Genomic DNA, 23,251 nt, shown 5'->3' on the forward strand with positions numbered 1-23,251 from the left:
TTCCAAAGATTCACAGAGTCTCAGGGGTAGTAATACTGAGAAGCATCAGAAAGTGGGGAAAGTTTAGTGTCCACTGACTGACAAACTGGCAAGCACAGTTAGGAGTATTCACAAAACACTAGCAATGGAAAGAAAAAAAATGCCATGGTGTGAATGAAATGACAACACTATCTAATGCAAGAAAGGTGACGCAAAGAAGAAATATGTATTAGGGTTCCTTTATAAGAGAGTTTCAGTCTTAGCAAATCCACAGAGACGGAAAGAGGAATGGCTTCCAGGGTGGCAGAAGGTTGCTGGTGGCCAGGAGCATTTGAAGGGGTTGACAAAGAAAAGAATCTGACACTAGGTAGGGAAGGGCATGTGCAATAGCAACAAAAACCAGGACAGTATACACCTTAACAGATGGGATTTATTTGGATTTGAATTGTATATAAATAAAAGACTAGCAATAAATAAATGTGTTACACACACATACACACACAGAAAGCTACATTCCTGGTAGGATATTTCTACCATATTTTTATTCAAAATGAAATCAGAATCATAAATGAAAAAAGCCCTAAAGCAAAGCTGGAAAACAGATAAATCAGACATTCTCAGCAAGGAGCGTGATTGACTTTTGCATCACCAAGGCTAGAGAGATGGCTCAGAGGCACAGTGTTCTTCGTCTTCCACAGGACCTTACTTTGGTTCTTGGCACCCATGTCAGGCAGCTAACAACACCCTGTATCCCCAGTTCCAAGGAATCCCTGATTCTCTCATCTGGTCTCCTTAGGCTCCCACACACACATGACATACAGGTACATAATAATCCCAAAATAAAAATAAGCCTTTACAAGCAACCAAAGAAGGTAGAGCCTGCTGGAAGGCAGCTGAGAGACTGATGGCATGACTGGAAAGGGAATCCTGGGATCTCCACACCCCTCTCTCATTTCTGCATCACAAAAGCTGTAAGAGATGGATTTTTCTCTGCTACATGTGCCTGTTACATCCATGTCAACAAGGACAAAAAGCAACAGAGCCAAGGAACTGTGGGATGAAATGTCTGAAACTGTAAGTCCAGGTGAATATTTCTTCCTTGTTATAGCACTATAAAGAACAGGAAATGGGTGATTTGGCCCAGGACTGGTAAATGAACACACATCCTTAATTCCATCCTTGATGTCCCACGTGATAACAAACCTCATCTCTGACATACATGAAACTGCACTAAAAAGCAGGACAAGCACACCAGCAGGGAGCACTCTTTGTTCAGGGTTCTCTCTTGGAACATGACTCTCCTTTCCAGTTCCAAATTCCCAGGGGGAATTGTAAAGACAAATATTTGGTTAAGAACATCTTATATCCATTGCTTATGCAGGGGATCACTTAATTTCAACAAAGAGGTAGAAATCAGAAGTCACAGAGTAGGCAGGACCCTATAAAAGCTAAGAAGGACACAGTTGTTTATTTAACTGATGGACTGAAATGAGAAACAAGGTACTTTACCAATGCAGGCAAAAGTTTTGTCAGTACTGGCAGAGGAGAATGGATACAAATGTTGCAGGAAAGGGTATTGTTATAGTGAGGCTATAGCTAGAGGATCCTTTAGGTGATATTTGGATATCCCTTGGGAGATGAAGGAAGGGTCTTTGTTCAAGTTTTCCCCTCTCTCTCAGAAGATTTCGACACAGAGGTTACAGGACACTGTAAGCTTTGGTGTCAGGTCTGGCCTGTATCTGCATTTGCTCTTTGTAATGATTGAACTACCCATGAATGAGCTCCAACCACGCAGAGAGTGTTAGCAGAGTTCTCCCCATGTGAAAACTGAGAGCACCTTTGTCTTTGAATTAGCGTAAAATGTATTTTATTTTAATTCTTTCAGAATGTTATACATGTTGTTGTGCAATTTCCTGAGCCTAACTTGCTGTGATGCCTAGGGTAACTTCCTGAGCCTAGCTAGAGTTTGGAGACTTGTCTCTGGCTACACAACCTAGACCTGCCTCAGCCCAGCCACCCCAAGTGTGGCAGAATATTATTGGCCCTTGTTCCTTACTCCGCCTCAACCCATCCCAAGCTTCTCCACTCCTATCACAACCCTATATAAGTCCCTGCTTGATACCATTAAACAAGATCCTGCTTTGACAGATTCCTGACTCGGTGAGTGTATTTCTCCCCAGTGGCCAAGTGGAAGAGGAGAGGGTGGCTGTTGTAAGACACTCACCATCCTGTTCAGCCCCCAGGAGAGTCCTGCAGTTCCAGCTTTCTGCCAGAGAACCCAGCACATTGGAGCCCCATGTGAGAAATGGAAGAATTGCTGATGGGCCAATTGGTCTGTGGGTGAGTGTACCCCCATTAAAAATGGGGCAGTTCTTTACTAAACAAAATCCTGCTTTGGAACCAAGTTCGGTGTACCTGACTAAACAAAATCTCCCTTTGGAACTTAAACAAAATCCTGCTTTGAGATTCAGTCTGCCATCTCTGGCCACGGCTAATGTGCCACACACCTTATGCCCCTGGAACAAAAAGGGATTCCAGTGGACCAGGGATTGAAGGTCTGAGTTCAGTCTCTAGAGAAAGCCTTTAAACTTTCCGAAGGGCCATCTCTAGTCCCATTAAATAAGGTAAAAGGGCAGTCAAAGCACATTGGACAGTACCTTTGATACCCGGACTAAGACCAAAGATGGCCCTAACAAGAAGAGATAGAACCTTTAGGTTCCTTATAGACACTGGGGCCGATCTCATGGTCATCAGAAAAGAGGTTCCCAGGGACACCTGTACTTGGTGTGGGTGGGCAACCTGCATCATGGGAGATGACCAACTGGCTGCCCTGAACTGATTCTGATGGTAATCACAGGAAGGTGAATTCCTTGGTGGTCTCTGGCCTAATTACCAAACTCCTTGTGCAAGATATCCTCAGGGATGCTGAGGTGTGTATTACCACTGACCATAAGGTCTTTTACACTGAGAGATGTGAGTTACAATTTAAATAGGGACAAGCTGCCCACCTTAGTTCTCAGGTGTACCCCCAATCCTAACGGCCACTGCGCACTCCCCAGTTCCAAAAGTCCACTGGGAACCTGGTGACCCCATGTGGGTTGAGCAGTGGCATCTACCTTCTTTTAAGTTACAACAACTTGATGCCCTGTTTAAACAACTGTTATTGGGGTATGTCCAGCCATCTGTGAGTGCTTGGAATTCCTGTTTTAGTTATAAGAAAAGCTAATGGCTCCTGGAGATTTTACATGACTTAAGAAAAACTCATGAGAGGATGATCCCATTTGAGACCAACCATAGATCTATATCCATAGATATCCCCTGGATATCTGCTGTTGCTAACACTTATTACCTAACAATTGCTGATATTAAAGATTGCTTCTTCTCCAACTTATTACATCCAGATAAAATGAAGAAGTTTGCATTCTCACTGGTTGAAGTTAAAACCTTCCTTTTTCATTTAAACAGAAAAGGGGAGGTGATGTGGAAGTCTCCTCTGTGTCCTGTGACTACCATTAATGAATAAAGAAATTGCCTTGGCCTGTTGATAGTGCAGAATTTAGTAGGCGGGAAGGACTGAACTGAATGCTGGGAGAAAGAAGGGCAGTGTCAGAGAGACGTCATGGAGCCACAGGAGACAGACGCTAGGGATTTTACCTGGTAAGCCACTGCCACATGGCGATACACAGATTAATGGAGATGGATTAAATTAATATGAGTTAGCCAATAAGAAGCTAGAGCTAATGGGCCAAGCAATGATTTAATGAATACAGTTTCTGTGTGCTTATTTCAGTTCTGGGCAGCCAGGATGAACAAATGGGCCCTCCTCCTTCACTCATTGCTCTCAACTAACTTCCAGGGCCCACAACAGAGGTTTAAATGGACAATATTACCTCCGGCGATGGCTAACAGCCCACTCATATGTCAGTATTTAATGTTACATATCTTTTCCTCCTTATTGAACATCCCAATATTTTGTTCTATATTTATATGATGTCATTATTTTGGAAAGCCTTACATCATCAGGCCTTAGTGAACTCACAGGTAAAGGATAATAACTTCAAGGTAGCTCCAGATAAAATTCAGTCTATTCCTCCCTTTAAAATTGTGGGATCCATCTTGATTTGGTTTCCCCAATTACACATCGAGGATTCCTTACCCTACCTCAACTCCAAAAGGTATTAAAAGAAATAAATTGGATGAGACCATAGTTATCTATTTCCACAAAGAGTAGCCTCCATTGTTGAACTCCTAAAGGGCCTCAATCTCTCATCCCAAGATACTTCATCCTCTCACTATCGACAGATCTTATGTCAGCTCCAACAGGCCATTGCCATGGCGGCCATGAGGAGCTTTGTTCCTAACCTACTTGTCTTCTTAAATGTCTTTCCTGGGGAAACATTGTGCACTGCATTATTAGCACAGGAGGGGGAGCCTATTCATTGGGTTCACCTCTAAGTGGATGGAGTTCCCAGGGTCTATTCCACGACCAATTAGACAGCTGATTGCATCACTAAATGCAGGGATATTTTGGTTAGGACATTTGGCACAGAACCTCATTCCCTTATTGTTCCATTTAAAATCACCAATTTCACCTAGCTTTATAGGAATAATAGTAGAACTGCCATAGCCTTGGTGGATTCTTGGGAAAAACTGATTGCCATTATGGCCTTCACAAATAGATGAGCTCCTTTTCTCATCTGGAGTGGAGGCACCTTAAGCTTTTTCTCTCTAAACCCAACCCCGATTTTCTTACAGTGTTTACCTATGGGGATGGGGGTGGCACATATTGTATTCTCACCTCTCCTATGGGGAGAGGAGTCAATGCCTATAAAATCAATTTCCCATGAGGTAGAGGGATCCACACAAATTAAAGAATTATTTGCTGTTATTATAACATTGGATTCCATACCAGAGCCATTCAATCTTTTTTTCTGATAGTCTATATATTGTAAATATTTTGCCCAATCTGAGTGAGGCCCATACTAAACTGGACTCCAATCCTATGTCCCCTCTTATGATTCAAGCTCACCTATTACTTAAACAAAGGATTAACGAAGGATTAATTCCATCTTTCTACAATATCTTAGAGGTCACCCAAACTTACCTGGATTTCTCTCCAGGGGAAATCAGCTGACTGACAACCTTGCTTCCATGCCTTGTTGCAATACTGCTTTGGAAGCCATACGTTTCCACCTTTTGACCCACGCAAACTGGAGGGGCCTAAAACATAGGTCCCGAAAGTACCAGTTGAACTTGAAAAAGAATGTTTAGACTTGTAAGTCCCGAAGGCCTTTCCTCCAGGTTCTTCCCCTCCAAAATGTGGGGAGCAATCCCTGGGGGTTTACCCTAACCATCTCTGGCAAATTGATGTTACATATTATTCTCCATTCAAGAAGCTTCAATACATTTTTCTTTCAGTGAATACCTTCTCCCAAGCCTGTTGGGCTTTGTCATATGCCAGAGAGAAACTCAAACATGCGATTAGCCATATGCTACAAAGTTTTGCCATCCTTGGCTTACCTAGCCAAATTAAAACAGGTAATGCCCCCATGCTTTATTGGTAAGGCCTTTGTAGACTTTCTTCAAACATGAAAAAATTTTCATTCCACTAGCATTCCATATAATCCAAGCGGACAGGTCTTTACGGAAAGGGACAATCAAACACTCAAATCTCAACTAGAAAAGCAAAAATGGGAGTCCTTACCCCTACATGATCAATTGAGAAAGCCATTATTGATCCTAAATATTCTAAATTTCTTTAGAGAAGATAAATATCTGTCTCCTTTTCAAAAACATTGGTCTTCATCATCAGTTACCTACATTTCTATTTTGGTCAAATGGAGGGACCTCCCCCCAAAAAATGGAGAGAACCCTTGACTGGGGCCTGGAGAAGACCAGACCCACTCCTCACTTCAGGAAGAGGGTTTGGTTGTGCCTTTCCTCAAAATGAAAAGAGGCCCATCTGGGTGCTGGCTAGAGATATTTAAATATTTATTCCAACAAGAGAATAATGATAATGATGTTCCCAGGGAGTGACCAACCCATGAGGAGTGCTTTTCTGCTTTTTCCCCCAGAAACAACTGAAGATGTGGATGCTGTCACTTAGCCTGATGAAACCTAAGAAGAGATAGTGAGACTTTTGGGACATAAGCCCTGTGGATGGGCTTCCATCAGATTGGCCTATAGGCAAGTCTGCATGGACATTTTCTTTATTAATGATTAATGTGGGATGGGATAGTGCAGTCCACTCTGGGCAGTGAAACCTCTAGGCAAGTGGTCTTGAGTTTGTCAAGGAAACAGTCTGAGCAAACCAAGAGGGGTAAGCTAGTAAGTAGCATTTCTTCATAGATTTTATTTTATTTCCTGTCTCCAAGTTCTGCCATGGGTTCTTATTTTGCCTTCCCCTGACATTGTGCTGTGACTTGTAAGCCAAACAAACCCTTTCTTCCCCTAGTCATTTTTGGTCAAGGCATTTTTTATAGCAATAGAAAGCAAACTAAGACACACATCAAATGTATTTTTACCACACCTTCTCTAACCCCTTCCCTCCACATATATTCCCTCTTAACTATGTGTTATTTATTTATCACCCTTTGAGTATAGCTAATGGTGTCTTTATTGGCATGCATGTAAAACCATCTGAGATAGCATGGACACAGGAACAGTGGTTATAACCCTAAAGAAAACCAACTCTTCCTCCACTAATCAGCTAATCAACTGTCAATAGGTTGTCATCTAGGGTCAGGGCCTCATGAGTCCTCCAAGTCCATGTGGAATATTGACCAGACTGATCTTTTGCAAGCCATGTGTAAGTAACTACAGCTGCTATAAGTTTATAAGCCTTTATCTACAAAAGTTTTAAGGCTAGCAAGATGGCTCAGTAGGTAAAAACACTTTTCACCACACCTGAGGACCTGAATTTGACCAATGGACCCACATGGTACAAGGAGAGGACCAGCAGTCACAAGTTTTCCTCTAACCACCACATGTACATTATAGCACATGAATTCCCTCAACAAAATAAACAAACATAATAGAAAAATTTAAAATTTTGTCTTCAGTAAAGGGCTATTGGTTGGGAGTTATTTTATTATTCAAGCTCCGATTCTTGACTTAATACCCTGTTGGTCCTAAAGTTTGTTCCAGTGTTTTGATTTCCCTGGGAGTTTATTGTGTTTCCTGGAAATAATAAGCAAATAATCCCAAGTAGTTGAAGAAAAGCACAGAATAAATGAGAGGAAAAACTAAGTTATAAAATGCTTCAAGGAAAACACTGGGTGCTTTTTTTTCTTTAATTTCCAGATTAAATGAGATTAAATAGATGATTGCTTAATGGAAGAACTTAAAAATGTATTTAAAGTCTGAAGAGTTGGCTCTGTTTTTCTAGTGCTTACAGTTTTATCCTTAAAACCCATGTTAAAAATAGTAACTAGTGTTGGGTGCAAACTCAATGCTAGAGAGACAGAGTCTGGCAGATCCTTATAGCTTGCTTGCCAGTCAGCCTGGTCCATTGGAGAGCCTAAACTACTGAGAGATTTTGCCTCAAAATACAGTAGATATCACCTGAGGAACAGATACCCATTTTTTTATGGTCTGTACTGGCATGTACATTCCTTATACATAGAAACACACACACACACACACACGTGCACACACACACACACATACAAAACAAAAGAGAGTGTCTTCATGAATAGATAAGTGTCATGTAGAATGACTGGGCCCTGCAGCAGTTAAAATATTTCATTTTAATATTAAATATTGTTCTCTTAACTGTTTACATTGGGTGCACAGCAAACTTTTTTTGTAAACAAAAGTTTAAAAAAAAAACTATAATTTTTTATAGTGAATAAATTTTTTATATTCTTCACATGTATACTTTCAAAAAAATTAAAGATAGCACAAGTGATTCTATAGCTTATTTTTTACTCAACTCTGTGGTCTTTTTATACATTTTCTAATTGAGGTACTGGAACTAGAAATGTTAGTAAGTGATCCATTTCAAGTTTTCAACTATTTCTTTAGTCTGGATGATGTGCCCATTTTCAACTAGACCAAGCACAATTGCACTGCCAACAAGCATGCAGGTCCAATGCTAGGAGAGAGGATATGATTATGTTGATGATCTAAGAAGAGTTTAACATGGGAGAACTTGAGAGTACAAAGCCAGGGCACTGCTTGAGAGCATGGAGAATATTGCTTTGACCACTGCCACACATAGAAGCAATGGTATATATTTGGGTGGAAGTTTCATTCCAGCCTCTGGCTTCCATATACCTGAAGAGTATGTAATGTTTAGTTGAAGGCATCACCCCAGACCCTGGCATCCAGATATCCATAGAGTCTGGAATGTAAGGGTGGAAGTTCTATCCCACGCTCCTTCCCTTGTGTGTTACCTCAGTTCAGACTCTGCCCCCAAGAAAGCCTGCAGAATAATGACCCCCCCCAGAGATGCTCAAGAACATTCCCGTGGGGTATTTAAATTGCTCCCCAGAGAACAAAGATGTGGTATTCTGATCTTCCTTTCCAGTCTGCTCTCTGGGTGGGCTGGAAGGGAACCTGAGAAAATTTGTATCCATTAAACCTGGGTCTATTCTAATTTGGTTTGATTTATTCTGATTCAGATTATTGTGTCAGCAGAAAGGCTTTTTGGGTACATATTTCTCAAAGGTTTTGGTACCACTGACTTGACCATGGTACGTAGGTATAGAATATCACATACATGGACACACAGGAGTGTTGGGATTACTGGCCGTGGTGTGCAGATGCTACTGGACTGGACACGGTGGTGACATGCTTACCCAGCTTACCTTTCCGGCAGAAAGGTCCCTCATACGGTGAGCTGGTGCAGTCACAAGAGTAGCCACTGTGCTTTTCCACACACTTGCCACCATTGTGGCAGTTGCTTCCATAGCTGCTGCAGTGACCTGGGCAGCCAGGCCTGACTCCAGACGTGACCTTTGCCCTCTCTTCCAGGTCCACTTTCTGCCCATTCAAGTGTAAAGAGCGGATGCATCCAAGAAATCCCTTCTGTCTTGATGATGTCCCTCCTAGGGGTAACAAATAAGAAGGAGAACATGAAAGGTGTCTTTGCTGTATTTCATAGATGTGACTGGTGGATCACAGAACCTCTGCCTGTCCCCTCTCCCAGAAATAAGACCACTTCCTGCTGTGGGGTCTCTCTGTGGGCACAGTGGGAGAGCCTGCTGTGACCATCCAGCTCTTCCTCACTTTGTAGTTGCAAGAAAGGCCGCCCCTTCCCTGTTGCCATGGACCTAGCGGGCCTTGAGGTAAAGCTGGATGCTAGTGATGGCATTTGGCATGGAGCTTGGGGCCTTTGGTGTGGGAATTATCACTGGATTCTTGAAAACCTGTAAGATCAAGATGCCTTCTTTTTGCTTTGAACCTAAGAACTCCTCACTGTCATTTCAGGCCTGTTGGGCTTTTGCGGTCTTGACGTTATTACTCTCTGAAGGAAGCGCATCTGCAGGATAATTTCATCTCACCTTCCTTCTGTTGACCTGCAAGATTGTATTTTGTAGAAGTAACTTTGTTAATACTTAACTGAATTGTCAGGGTTGCTGATCTTTTCTTTAAGATCCCAGAGAGAGAAATGAATTTAAAGAATCTTGAAGTCAGGACTGTGGCTGCAATCTAGTTGGTAGAGTACTAGCCTGGCATGCATAAAGCCCCGAGTTCCATTGCCAGTACCACTGAATAAAGCAGGCAACTCGGTGCACATCAATAATCTCAGCACTAAAGATATGAAAGCTGGAGGATCAGAAGTTCAAGGTCATCTCTGACTATCAACAGTGTTCAAGGCCAGTTTAGGAAATATGAGACCCTGTTTCAAAGGAAAACACGCCCAGAGAGCAAGACTAAGAGAGAGAGACATACCTCTTCTTAGATACTTAAGAATGAAAGTTTACATGACCATGATCTCTGCATATAAATAAAATGTGGATATTTTTTAATGCAGTCTATGGTGTGTTTTATCTGATATAAAAAGAATACAGTCAGATTGTGACTCCTGGCTAATTTCAAAGGGAGGTGCCAGGTGCACAAAAGAGACAAAACTACAACCTATTCCTTTATGCTTACGTGGCACAGGACCACACACTGGAAGAGGGAAAGACCGGAACTGGGGTTCACCACCATGTCACTCACTGGTTCACCATACTGAGCCCTGAATTCCTTAAATTTCAGCTGTTCCATCTCTCATTTCATGTTTTTATAGTAAAGTTTACTCTAGACCACAGAGTATAGTGTGCATTCAGTTACTGCTGTCCTCTGGGCCGTTCTCGTGAGTCTTCACCTACTGCCTAAACTCACTAGGTACATTATAAATTATCTATTTATTGATCTGACAGTTTATCTATAAAATACTATTTTCAGATAAGATTTCTCCACTCAAGTTTAGACTTCGGCAGTAATCTGACTCTCAGCAGATAGACATCTGGATGCTGTCAGGAGACAGTTATATAGCATCTCTCAAGCATTGAGCAGATTTAAACTTTCTCATTGTTTTTTTCACACAGAAAATCCAACTCTTTCGAGACATAAGAGAAATGTGTCCTAAGAGACAAGAAGGTGGAAATACAGCTAAATCCCATTTACCTGTATGTATGGTTGTTGAGAATTCTGAGATCCCAGAAGAGTCAGAGGCCCATTCTCTCTATAGAAAACAGGCATTAAGCATCCTACCACTGAGCGTAAGGTTATATCATAGATGAGTGGAGAGTGCATAAAAGTCCTTAAAGTCTGTCTAATGAACTAAGGAAAATTAGAATGAAGAGCAGGAGGATAAAAGGAGGAGGATGGGGATGAGAAAAAAAGGGGAGAAGGAGGAACAGGAGAAACACTGAATGTAGAAAATACACATCGACTATGTTCTGTGTTTATAGGATGACTTAACTGAGACTCATTCCTCTCTACACTTTATGTTACAACTCTATTAAATTTGGTCTAGAAAGTAACTAGATCTGTGTGTGTGCTTTTCAAAGAAGATAGAATAGACATTGAAAATTTGCCATTTTGGAAAAGAAATATAAATGTAAACCAGAAAAATAAAATTGTAAATTGATGTTGGCGAGATGGGTCACTATTAAACTCACAAACATGCAGACCTGTGTTTGGTTCTCAGAACCTTGGAAAACTCTGGATGATGTGATGAATGCCTATAATCACAGTGGTGTAAGATGTGAGATGGAGACAGGAAGAACTCTGGAAAATCACAGCGCAGGTGGTTAGAAATATACTTTCCTTATTCCATCTCAGGTATGGTGGTTTGAATGATTATAGCCTTGTCAATGTCATGTTTGCCTACTTGCTCCCTAGTGTGTGGAACCATTTGGAAAGGATTAGGAGGTAGGACCTTGTTGAAAAATATGTGTCACTTGAGACTGGCTTTGATGATTCGAAAGTCTATGCTATCCCCAGTTAGCTCTGTCTGCCTCGTGCTTACATAACAAGACGTAAGCTCTCAGCTATTGCCCCAGTGCCATGCCTTCCTGGTTACTGTCATAGTCCCCATCCGGATTGTCATGTACTCTACCCTGCTGTAACTATGAGCACAAACTAAGCATTCTCTCGGTTATAGTGTTCTGTCACAGCAATAGAAAGTAACTAAGATACCAGATTATCAGACAAGGAAAAACACGAGTCACTGTTTCAGTCCAAAGAATAAAATAGAACATTCCCATGGCAGAAGGCTAGTCTCTTACTCTGAAATAATGAAAAACCTTGAATTTGCTTCCAATTCTGATAAGGATGCAGGCCAAGAGGCCAAACCTCAATTACACTGTCTTGTCTGTTTCAATTTCAGTGAGTAAGTCTCCTTTTACCACAAGATAAATCAATGGCACATACAAGCCAGTCACAAAGGAAGGCTCATTATTTCTTTTCTGAGGGTTATGCACAATTAAGAGGGAAGGATTTATGGAGTCTAACACTTGCTTTGTTTCTCCGACTCTGTAGTCACTCCCCTTCGTGGATTTGAATAACTCTGATGTACGTGGGCTTTCTGTCTATGTGTTATTTTCATTGGTTAATAAAGAGACTGCCTTGGCCCTTTGATAGGACAGAAAATTAGGTAGGCAGAGTAAACAGAACAGAATGCTGGGAAGAGGGCAATGAGGCAGACGCCATGAAGCTAGCCACCAGGTCAAACATGCTGAATCTTTCCCGGTAAGTCACCACCTCGTGGCGCTACACAGATTATTAGAAATGGGTTAATCAAGATGTAAGAATTAGCCAGTAACTAACTCTCTAGAGATAATGGGCCAGGTAGTGTTTAAAAGAATACAGTTTCTGTGTAATTATTTTGGGTAAAGCTAGCTGGGCAAGTGGCAGGACGCAGTCCATCGTTCCCTCTACACAACTCTTCATCTATCTTCTTAATGTCATTTTTCTCCGAGAAGAGGTGGTGAATGCAAGATCTATTGCACATTTTCTCGTGTGTGTGGCTTAGTCAACAAGCTTATAAATGAAGAAGGGGTGACTGGGACAATTTTTCTGGCAAAAAATGTACTTCTCGATGCAGAGGTATATAAAATGTAGCACGATTTTCGCCAGACTAGCTGCTCATACTCTTCCAGATGCTGACAGAGCAAGATGACACAAGGCATTGGTCAACTATCCTGCACATGAGCTAAATTTGTGCTTTTTTCAGGCTACGTTTTGTTTTTCAAAGGAGAAACATCTATAGAACAGGTTCTTTTTATTATAAAGAATGAACAGACTAGTCTACATGTTAAATAATTTTTAAAAATATATGCCAACACAAACACATATGTGTATACATCCATGCACACATATAGAACAAATGTCCATAAACATACACATAGACCACACACAAACATACATCTATACACATGGACATGTATACACGGATATAACACAAGCACACATGCACACACACACACACACGTGCACACAGAGCCAAAAAAAACATGCACTCAGAAAAAACACAAATAAGTGTATACACATTCATGTTCATGCACACACAGAGGTACATGTACACACATCTTAAGGGACATGTTACAAGAGTCTGTTCTCTCCTTCTACCATGTTGATTCTGAGGAATAAACTCAGGCTTTCAGGCTTGGCAAGTGTCTATATCTGTTGAGACATGTTTTCTTTCCAAAGTTGCCAATTTTTAAAAGGAAAAAAAAATCTTGCAAAATTCAAATATGTTTTCCATTGAGAAATCAGATGATGATGTGCTGGCTTTTTTGCTGGCTTCTTTCCAGGATGCCACACATATAGAGCAGGTCGAATTATTTGCTGTCTTTGCACGGATATATTTCAGACATCATTCTAATACATTTCCACTTTGCATTTCGGAATCTTGACTTATGTGCAGTTGTTTGGTAGCTCTTTTTCCAAATTATAACATTCCTTCCTAGAGAGGCTCATCAAGAAAGACCTGAGCCATACATAAAGTTTGTACCATTCACAAGCCTCTTCCAAAGGTTATATATAACTGTTTCTGTTTTTTCCCCCTTTGGGGGCCTTCTACCAGCTCCCAAATAAATACATGGAGACATATTCTTACTTTAAAAGCCCAGCTTTAGCTTGGTTTTTCTAGCCAATATTTTAACTTAAATTGTCCCATTCCTTCTTAACTATGTTTTGCCTCTGAGTTTTTTGCTTTTTTTTTATTCTATAGATTTTTCTTTCTTTCTAACTCCATAGTTGACTGTGTACTTCAGTTACTGTCCCCAGGCATCTTCTCCTTCTCTTTTCTCATTCATCCTATTAATCACTTGAGTCCAGATTTCTCTTCTTTTTTATTCTCCCTATCTGGCATTCTTGTCTATCCTTTCTCCTGTCTAGCTATTTGCCATTCAGTTCTTTATTTGAACAATCAAGTGTTTTAGGCAGGTGAAATAACACAGCTTTACAGATTCAAAAAATGCAGCATAAAAGAATAGAACACATCATTGCATAATTAAACAAATATTCCACAAAATAAACAAAAGCAACACATCTTAACTTAATGTTCCAGAACAATTATATGAGTAATAACAATAGCTGGAATATTGATATATGCTTTAATATCCCCCCCTAATATTCCTGTAAGTGGTTCTGGAATCTTGAAGGATACTTTTGTGAGTTATTTTTCAGGCCATACTGAGCTGTCAGTGAGGCAGCTACCTGAGCCGCCCCAATTCTGTGAGCAAGCCTCATCTGTAATCACACAGAAATCAGTAAATTCCAGCATAAGTTGTCATCAGTGTTTTTGATCTTGGCCATTTTTACAGGTGTAAGATGGAATCTCAGAATTGTTTTGATTTTCATTTCTCTGATAACTAAGGATATTGAACATTTCCTTTAGTGTCTTTCAGCCATTTTAAATTCCTCTGTTGAGAGTTCTCTGTTTAGGTTAGTACTTCATTTTTTATTGGATTATTTGTTCTTTTGATGACCAATTTCTTGAGTTCTTTGTATATTTTGGGGATCAGACTTCTACCTAATGTGGGGTTAGTGAAGATCTTTTCCCATTCTGTAGGCTGTCGTTTTGTCTTGTTGACCATGTCCTTTGCTTTACAGAAGCTTTTCAGTTTCCGGTGGTCCCATTTATTAATTGTTTCTCTCAGTGTCTGTGATACTGGGGTTATATTTAGGAAGTGGTCTCCAGTGCCAATGTGTTCAAGTGTACTTCCCACTTTCTCTTCTATAAGATTCAGTGTGGCTGACTTTATGTTGAGGTCTTTGATCCATTTGGACTTGAGTTTTGTTTGTCATAGTCAGAACCTGGAAACAACCTAAATGCTTTCCAACTGAAGAATGTATAAGGAAAATGTGGTACATTTACACAATGGAGTACTGCACAGCAGAAAAGAAAATAACGGCATCTTGAATTTTGCAGTAAAATGTATGAAGCTAGAAAACATCATTTTGAGTAATGTAACCCAGACCCAGAAAGACAATTATCACATGTACTCACTCATAAGTGGTTTTTAAACATAAATCAAAGAAAAACAGCTCACAAATCACATTCCCAGAGAACCTAGACAACAATGATGATCCTAAGAGAGACACACATAGATCTAATCTACATGGGTAGTAAAAAAAAAAAAAGACAAGATCTCCTGAGTAAATTGAGAACATGGGGACCTTGAAAACTGTCAAAGAAGAGGGGAGAAGCAGGGAGGGGAGCAGAGAATAATGTAGAGCTCAATAGAAATCAATTTTAAAAAGAATCAATAAACTCATTGTCTCAGTAAGCTAGACTTTAGTGGAAATGCTTCCTTGGTTTGTAATTTATTCTTGATACCAACCTCTTGCCTCTACATTTATATGTGTGAGCACATATAACATGCATACAAACCACACACATATATGCATATATAAAACCTCACACAGTGAAAATAATGAAACTGTCGAAAGTCCCAAAGGTGAGAGTGCGCCTCAGCTATATATTACATATTTAAAGCTACATTCTATAAAATTTCTTGTATTCTACTAAATCAATGCACTGGACAATGTGGCCTTGTTGCAAATATCCCTTACTATCGTGGTGACACAACAGTGTTGAGTTACAATATTGATTCTGGGAATCCATCAAGCAATGAGTCATTGACGATCACTTTTCATGCTATCACATTGAAATAACCAGAGCAGTGTCAGAAGATGCATCCTATCTTATAAGATGCAGTCTGTGATTAGCACACAGAAAGCACTCATGATCACAGCAGAAGTCCAGGGATCAAAATGCTGCTGGACACTCTACTCTGACTTAAAAATTCTCCCATGGATAAAGGTAGCTGGACAGGTATATGCATATTGATACTTTAAAAATGTCCTCCTAAACCGTCAAGACACATACTCCAATAACAGCATCTTTTGCTACCTTGGAAAGACAAACATGTAATGTCTCCACATTTCTGAGTTATAGAGGACACAGTTCTTCATTTGGGCTAATATAACTGTGATGGCTAGATTTGATAATTTGATACAATAAAGAATGACCTGTTACAAGATTCTCAATGAGACTGCCTTCATTAGCCTGGCTTTGGGGCATATCTATGGGTATCTTGATTAAGTTAATTTATGTGTTAGGATCTAACATAAAGGTAGGTAGCACTATCTTTTGATTTTCGGTCCTGGACTACATAAATGAGGAGGAGGTGACCTGAGAGTAACCATGCATGTATTCATTCTCTCTCTGTTCTTGACTGTGGATGTGAAGAGCTGTTTTGAGTTCCTGCCCCTATTTTCTCTAGTGATGGATTCTACCCTGAAACTCTATACTGAACAAGCCCTTTCATCCCTGGTGCTTTTATTGGGACGTTTTATCACAGCAACTGGAGAGGAAATGAGGGAAATAAGTAAACAAAACGTTCATTCATTCCTTCATTCATTGCACAGATGAATTACACAAAAATGCAGTTGTTGGGTCTTCAATTGCCTTTGACCTGATAGCATCTGCAAACATACCTGTCACTGAACACTGAACAGTGTGGCATAAGTCAGCAGACAAAGATGGCCTTTAACAGCAGTTCCCCCCTTTTCAGGTTCATGAAGATAAACTCAAAAAAAAAAAAGCACAGAAATTATCAAGATGGGACTCACTGGAGGGAAGCATAACTGAAGTGAGCATGCTCATTAGACTGACCTTGGCTACAACTCTGTCAAGGTGTCTCATTCAGTCCTATTCACATGCTTGCACAACTCACTGATTTGTGATCAATTTAAACGTCTAGTGGAAAGAACTTGGCACAAAACACTGCTGCTTCTCTGCCCTTTTAAGTTGCCCAGAGTTCACCTCATCTCTTTTCTTGGGATCATCAGGGAGCTATGATGGTGTTAAAAAAAAAAAACAACAGTCTTCCACCTTTACTTTCTGATTCAGACAGAAAGATTCAAAAATACTGCCTGAAGATAAATTAGACTTTCACATGGAGTATAATTTATGAAAATTATAAAATACTTGAACTGATTCTACCAAGAAAGATATAAATCTTGATGAGTAGCAAACTTCTTCCAAGAATAAAATGTGATATTTAAGTAGAACTAAAACAGCAAAATAAATTTAAATTTTTTCAGTAGTAAATCATATTACTTACAGGAGTTATTAATTAAGGAAAAGACCTATAATCATAAGAAGGTTTTAAATTGCTTGATATTAGATTCTACTGGATGTGTAAAACACAGTTAATGAAGATACATGTATGGTGGGTGATAATATGAAAATCTGATATTCTCAAATTCTCCTATCGCTTTTCCTTTAGCAAGTATGTTTTCAGTGGTAGTATTTTCAGATTTAGAAATTACATTAGCCCACATATAAAGGAAGCAAATAAAAATAAAAATGCACAAGGAATGAAGATGGAATTTCATGGCCCGTGGTGAGCTATACATACTGTTTTCTATCAAACATATACAAACAAACAGTATAAAGCTTGGTCTTATATCAGTACTGGACTAGCATATCTAAAATATTTCCCATCATTTCTCTGTCTCTGTCTCTGTCTCTTACACAAACACACTCACGGAGTCATACACACACAGGCATGCATACCTACTTACACACAAGATGCATACCCACACTTATGCGCGTGCACACACACACACATATGCACAAGCACCTTGAAAAGCAGTGACTATTGTTAGTTCATATTGCTGTACCCACTATCAAACAAGAATGCTTGAATAGAATAGTTTCTCTGTGACTATTGATTGGAGAAATGAGAAAGGGAAAAGAGAGAAAGAAAGAGAAAAAAGAAGGAATAAATTCAGCCCATGACTTCTGAAGATATCCACTCCCACCACTATCAGTGGCCACCGATTCAGAGATAATATTGTTGTTAATACTGAATCTCACTTGGGGAATGAGTACCACCTTACCTTAGTTAGGATTTTATTGTTGTGACCAAAAGCAACTTGGAGAGGAAAGGATTTGTTTTGCTTACACTTCAGTATTACAGTCCATCATCAAAGGACGTCAGGTGAAAAACTCAGCATGGCAGGGGTATGGAAGCAGGAGCTAAAGCAGAGGCTTGCAGAGGCTGCCAGGAGGCATGCTTTATATGGCTTGCTCAGCCTGAAGTCTTATAGAATCCAGGACAACCAGCCCATGGTGGCATCATGCATAATAGCTGGTCCCCCTCACAGAAACCACTAATTAAGAACACATTCTACAGACTTCCATACTGACCAAATATATGGAGATATTTTCTCAATTGAGAGACCCTCTTTCAAGTATCTAGCTGGTGTCAGCACACTTCCTAGTTTTTATTCCTAGAAACTGAACTTCTTTGGGTTAGTCAAACTTTTTGATCACAATGTTAGCAATAGTTATTAGGAGTTGGGGATCACTAAGAAGAATGATGGACTAGAATCTCTATGCCTATGCTGTAAATTTTTATTGCAATAACTCAAAACGAAAAATTCCATAGATGTCTGAACACAATGCGTACAAGGAGAAATGGTACCAAAACAGTCTGAGACCGCTCCTAATTTTGTAAAGGGAATAAAACAATTTATAAAATTAAACAAATAGTAAAAATAATAACACATTTAGTTTTCTAGTTGTAAAATACAAGGAAGTTTTCTTGAGCTATGGCAAAAAACTATTTTGTAGGTATTCAGTACAAAGTATGCTGTATGATGTATCCTACCTACAAACAACTGGCTATTCAGCTGAAGTCGGAAATGGCCTTGCTCTGAGGTCTCCCTTGTACTCCGAGGAAGACTGTCCAATTGCAGGGAGGTCTCCTTGAGGTTTCTCTCAGCCCGGATATAATGCCATTGGTTGTCATTCAGAGGAGAAGGGGACTGGACGAGGAGCTCAACAGGGCCATTCCCAACATCAATGGCAAATGTGACCTCAGAAGGAGCTGTAGCCAAATAAGAAAGAAGGATGAAAATCATTGTCAATGTGTTACAGGTACAAGTATGTTCAGGATATTTAGGGAAAATAAGTCTCCATCAGTGTGGAGAGGACATTTCTGAACTCCTAGGAGCACTTGGATCACCATCAGCAGTATCAACCGTTAAAGACTAAGAATGCGTGTGTTCTATGCACTGGCCACTTGAGTTGTTCGGTTCTTCAATACAGGTAGTAGGAACCTGTGGCATTTGTTTCTGTCTGAATCTCTGCTGAGGTTCTGGGTTTCCTTGGTCTACCCTGGTTTTACCTGTGTCCTACTGTACACAAGGGGCTAGGCAAGCATCTCCAAGCTGCAGAGAGGAGACCCATGTCTTTAGAACCACAGTACCACTTGCCAGGATATTTAGTCAATGTATGTGATCCAAACACTCATATTTCCATGTCTGAAAATGCAAAAATCAGGCTGGAAATAAAGTTTAATAAGTAAGAGCATATGCTGCTCTTGCAGAGAATCAGAGCTCAGTCCCCAACGCTCAGATGGTTTAGCCCAGACTGCCTAAAACACCAGTGCCAGGGATATGATTGCTCTCTGACATACACAGGTTCCTGAACACATATGTACATACCCACAGAGAAACATACACTTAAATAAAAATGAATCTTTAAAATGTAAAGATGGATTTTATGTCAGTTGCTTGTCCAGCGGGATAACTCTAAAAATAGAACTGCTTTAAAAGACTCAGAACTCTACCCTCCATGTTGGAAACTGTCCAGAAATCTCTCCCTCTTTTTAAACAACATATTATGGAAATCAATTGGCAGCCATTCACTAATATTAATACTGATAGTATTAGAATGATGGTGGCACTGAGGATAGTACTGTACCATTAATCATGTACCATTAATCATGGAGATTGTGGTGATGCTATCGGCGATGCTATGATAGTAGGGATGAACTCTGGAAGAAGGGATGCTGGCGAATATGGTGATAGTACTTCAGATGATGGTGATTTTGGTGGTGATGATAAACATGGCAATTGTAGTGATGGTATTAGCAATGGTCAGGATTGTGAGGGCGTATCTAAATTGAGTTCACTGAGGTGAAAAGATCAATGTGGGTAACACTATCCCTTGGGCTGTAACCCTGACCTAAATACTGAGAAGAAAGTGAGTCAAGCAGTAGCATTTGTCACGGCGATTCCCGCCTGCATGTGCTGGCACAGACTGCATGGTGACCATCGCTGCTTGACAAGGTTCAGCTCCAGCAGCTTGACTTTGCAGACCATACATACCTATCCAGCACCTTTTTACTCTCCTCTTTAGTGATTCTCAATATTAATGCCTTTCCCTTTGTGAAATTTTGTAGGGGCTTTAGAAAAGGATAAAAATGTGCGCAATGGTAGCCTCTCTAAACAAAATAATTCTTTTGGGGAAACAAATCAACATGTTAATCTAGGTTAACTATTCAAACTGTCCCTGGAAAAGACTAAGTGCACATAAGTGATGGTTGTATTATTTCTGTATCATGTGATTTTCCAATTCAGGTGAATTTGTTTAGTTGTAAAGTCATTCATTGTAAGAATGGGATTGAAAAGAACAGATGAGGCAATAAGGAATTTAAAAATTTCCTTGAACCATTCTATGTATCTGCCTTTTTCATTTCATTTTGTTTCTCTTTCATCCTTCCCCCTTTCTCCTTTCTCTCCTCTCTCTCCTCTTCCTCTTCTTTTTTCTCTTCTTTTTTTGTTGTGTGCATGTTCAAGCATGTACATATCCACGTGTATGGTGTGTATATGTGTGTGTTGCACATATTTGTGGGTGCCTGTGGAGTCAGATGTCATGATTCAGGTGGCATCCACTTTATTTTTGAAACAGAGTTTTTTATTTCCTCGAAGCTTACTGATGAGGCTAGGCTGATTGACAAGCCAGGTCTCTTTTTCTCAAAAATGAGATTACAGCACATGCCACCACACCAGATTTTTTTACTGTGTGCTCTGAGGGTTAAACTCAGGTACTCAGGCTTAAGGCAACTAAGTCATTCTCCCAGCCTGTTTCTGTGTGAGTTGCACACACACACACACACACACACACACACACACACACATATATATATATATATATACATACATACATATATAGATATAGATATAGATATTCTTTTATATTGCTTGGTTAGAGCAATCTCACTTACTTACTACAAGCCCACCCCCAAGTCCTGTGCTTGTATGCATATAGTTCTGACAAAACCATGGCTAGACACCTCAAAATGAATAAAATGCTGCACTTCCTCTTTAGCTGGTTTTTGCTTTTTGTTGTTATTGGTGCTGTTTCGGTTTGGTTTATTTGTTTTGTTTGTTTGCTTGTTTTTGTTTTTTTGTTTTGAGACAGGGTTTCTCTGTGTAATAGCTATGGACTTAACACTGTCTGCTTTCCCTTTTTATGCTTGGGTCCTTGTAAAAGTCTTTTTAAATGTGTTGATGACGCTGAACTTTATTCAAGTAACTATCAAAGGACAATAATGCCTAAACCATGCCTGGATGTTAAAGAATCAGTGAAGTAACATTAGCAAAAAACATTAACATTTCTTAAGTGCCTCACACAAGCCAGACATACTGCTAAGCATTTTCCATCACTGAATTCAGTTGGGCCTCAATACACACTTGACAGGACTATTTTATCAATGAAGGAACTGAGCACAAGTTGTCACAGTGGCTGGAAGAACTAAGATTTAAATCTCAGTAATATACTTTTAGACCTTTTCTACTTTTGGTGACATAATTCTTTATCCATTCTTTGGGAATTTCCCATCATGCACCCAAATCCCAGTCCCTCCGTGACCCCCTCACTCCTGTGGCATCCCTCCAAAAAATGCTCTAAAAAGTCAACAGAAAACAAACAACAAAGCACCTCACTCCTCTGTCTTTCTGAGAGTCCTTCATTCACCTTTGTGCCGTTGGTTGCTGCAGTTTATCTCACTGTACACCAATTATCCCCAGCCACAGTGAGCCATTGGTCTGGTTCAAGTCCTCCAGCACACCAGCATCACTGGACTCTCATCAAAACCCCTCTCACATATCCTACTGTTGTCCCAAGCCATGGAGGTGCTGTGGCTGTTGTTCCACAGGACCAGTCTCTTCATGCCCTGCAGCAGGTCACAGATGGGGAAAATATTAGGGTGGACCAACCCAAGGCCCAGGATGCGAGTCGCTTTGGTAGTCGAACTCATTGGTCTGGGCCACTAGGACTGAAGCCCTCAAAGGAGATGCAGAGCTTGTGTTAATAGGTCCGTCTCATCGGGGTCAGGACTCCCATGTCCATGGTTAGTATGGGAAGTCTTTCTGTATATGAGTTTCTTTTTTGGGTTAATAAAGAAACTGCTTTTGGCCAATGGATTAACAGAATGTAGCCAGGCTGGAAGATACAAGTCAGTGAGAAGCAATGTAGTCAGCACAGAAGACAGACACCTCCATCAGAGCCAGCTGGAACCTTGATAGTAGGCCGCAGGCCTCATGATAAAATATAAAATAATAGAAATGGGTTAATTTAAGTTATAAGAGCTAGCTAGCAATATTCTTAAGTGATTGGCTAAGCAGTGTTAAATAATATAGTTTCTGTGTGATTATTTTGAGTCAGTGCAGTTGAAAATGAACAAGCAGCCTCTATCAACAAATTGGTGCCCAATGTGGAGCCCGAACCCACGACCCTGAGAATAAGATTCTCATGTTCTAAAGTAGATATAAATGTTGTAACTATAATTTTTTGCTTGATACCAATTTTGTTATATGTAATTTTACTATGTTAAAATTACAATCCTTTTCTATTTATACAGAAATGGGAGATGATGTGGGATTCCCCTCTGTATCATTGGTTAATAAAGAAACTGTTTTTGGCCAATGACTTAACAAAATATTTCCATTCTGGAAAAGACATATATAGAGAGTAGGCAGAGTAAGGGAGAAGCATGTAGCTGCCACAGAACACAGATTCCTCCACTGGAGCTCTCCGAAACTTTGCCAATAAACCATGAGCCTTGGGGAAAAATATAAAATAATAGGAATGGGTTAATTTAATATATAAGAGCTTGATAGTAATACAGTAGAGTCATTGGCCAAGCAGTGTAGTAATTAATACAGTTTCTGTGTGAATATTTCAGGTCAGGGCAACCGGGAAGAATGAATGGTCTCCAACAACACCTGGTGAGCATTGGGGACATCTCTCCCACGTGGAAGGGACAGCTCTCCCATGGGGGTGGGGTCAACTCTCCTGCTATAGTATCCAGCAAGGTGCAGGGCTAAAAATCCCAGGGCCAGTGAGAGGCAGAGCCAGCTCAGCATGGCCGTTGGATTTCAACATGCGTAATTCTCATGAGCCCTTGCGGCAACACTGAAAATGGGCATCATCACAGACCTCAGCTGTAGCAGGACCATAGATCCA

At 40.2% G+C, this 23,251-nt stretch overlaps 1 protein-coding gene across 1 annotated transcript in view; it reads right to left on the reverse strand.

Moving 5' to 3' along the window:
* Positions 1-23,251, reverse strand: part of LOC148118628 (contactin-associated protein like 5-1-like) — a 901,008-nt gene that overhangs the window by 133,987 nt on the left and 743,770 nt on the right. The window contains exons 17-18 of the mRNA XM_087900698.1: positions 18,606-18,824; positions 8,790-9,029 (exon numbers count right to left, since the gene is read on the reverse strand). Coding sequence (XP_087756824.1) covers positions 8,790-9,029; positions 18,606-18,824 — 459 coding nt within the window. The remainder of the gene's footprint in view (positions 1-8,789; positions 9,030-18,605; positions 18,825-23,251) is intronic.

The sequence above is a fragment of the Myodes glareolus genome, chromosome 22 (assembly GCF_982192425.1).
Source record: "Myodes glareolus chromosome 22, mMyoGla1.1, whole genome shotgun sequence".
Lineage (NCBI taxonomy): Eukaryota > Metazoa > Chordata > Mammalia > Rodentia > Cricetidae > Myodes > Myodes glareolus.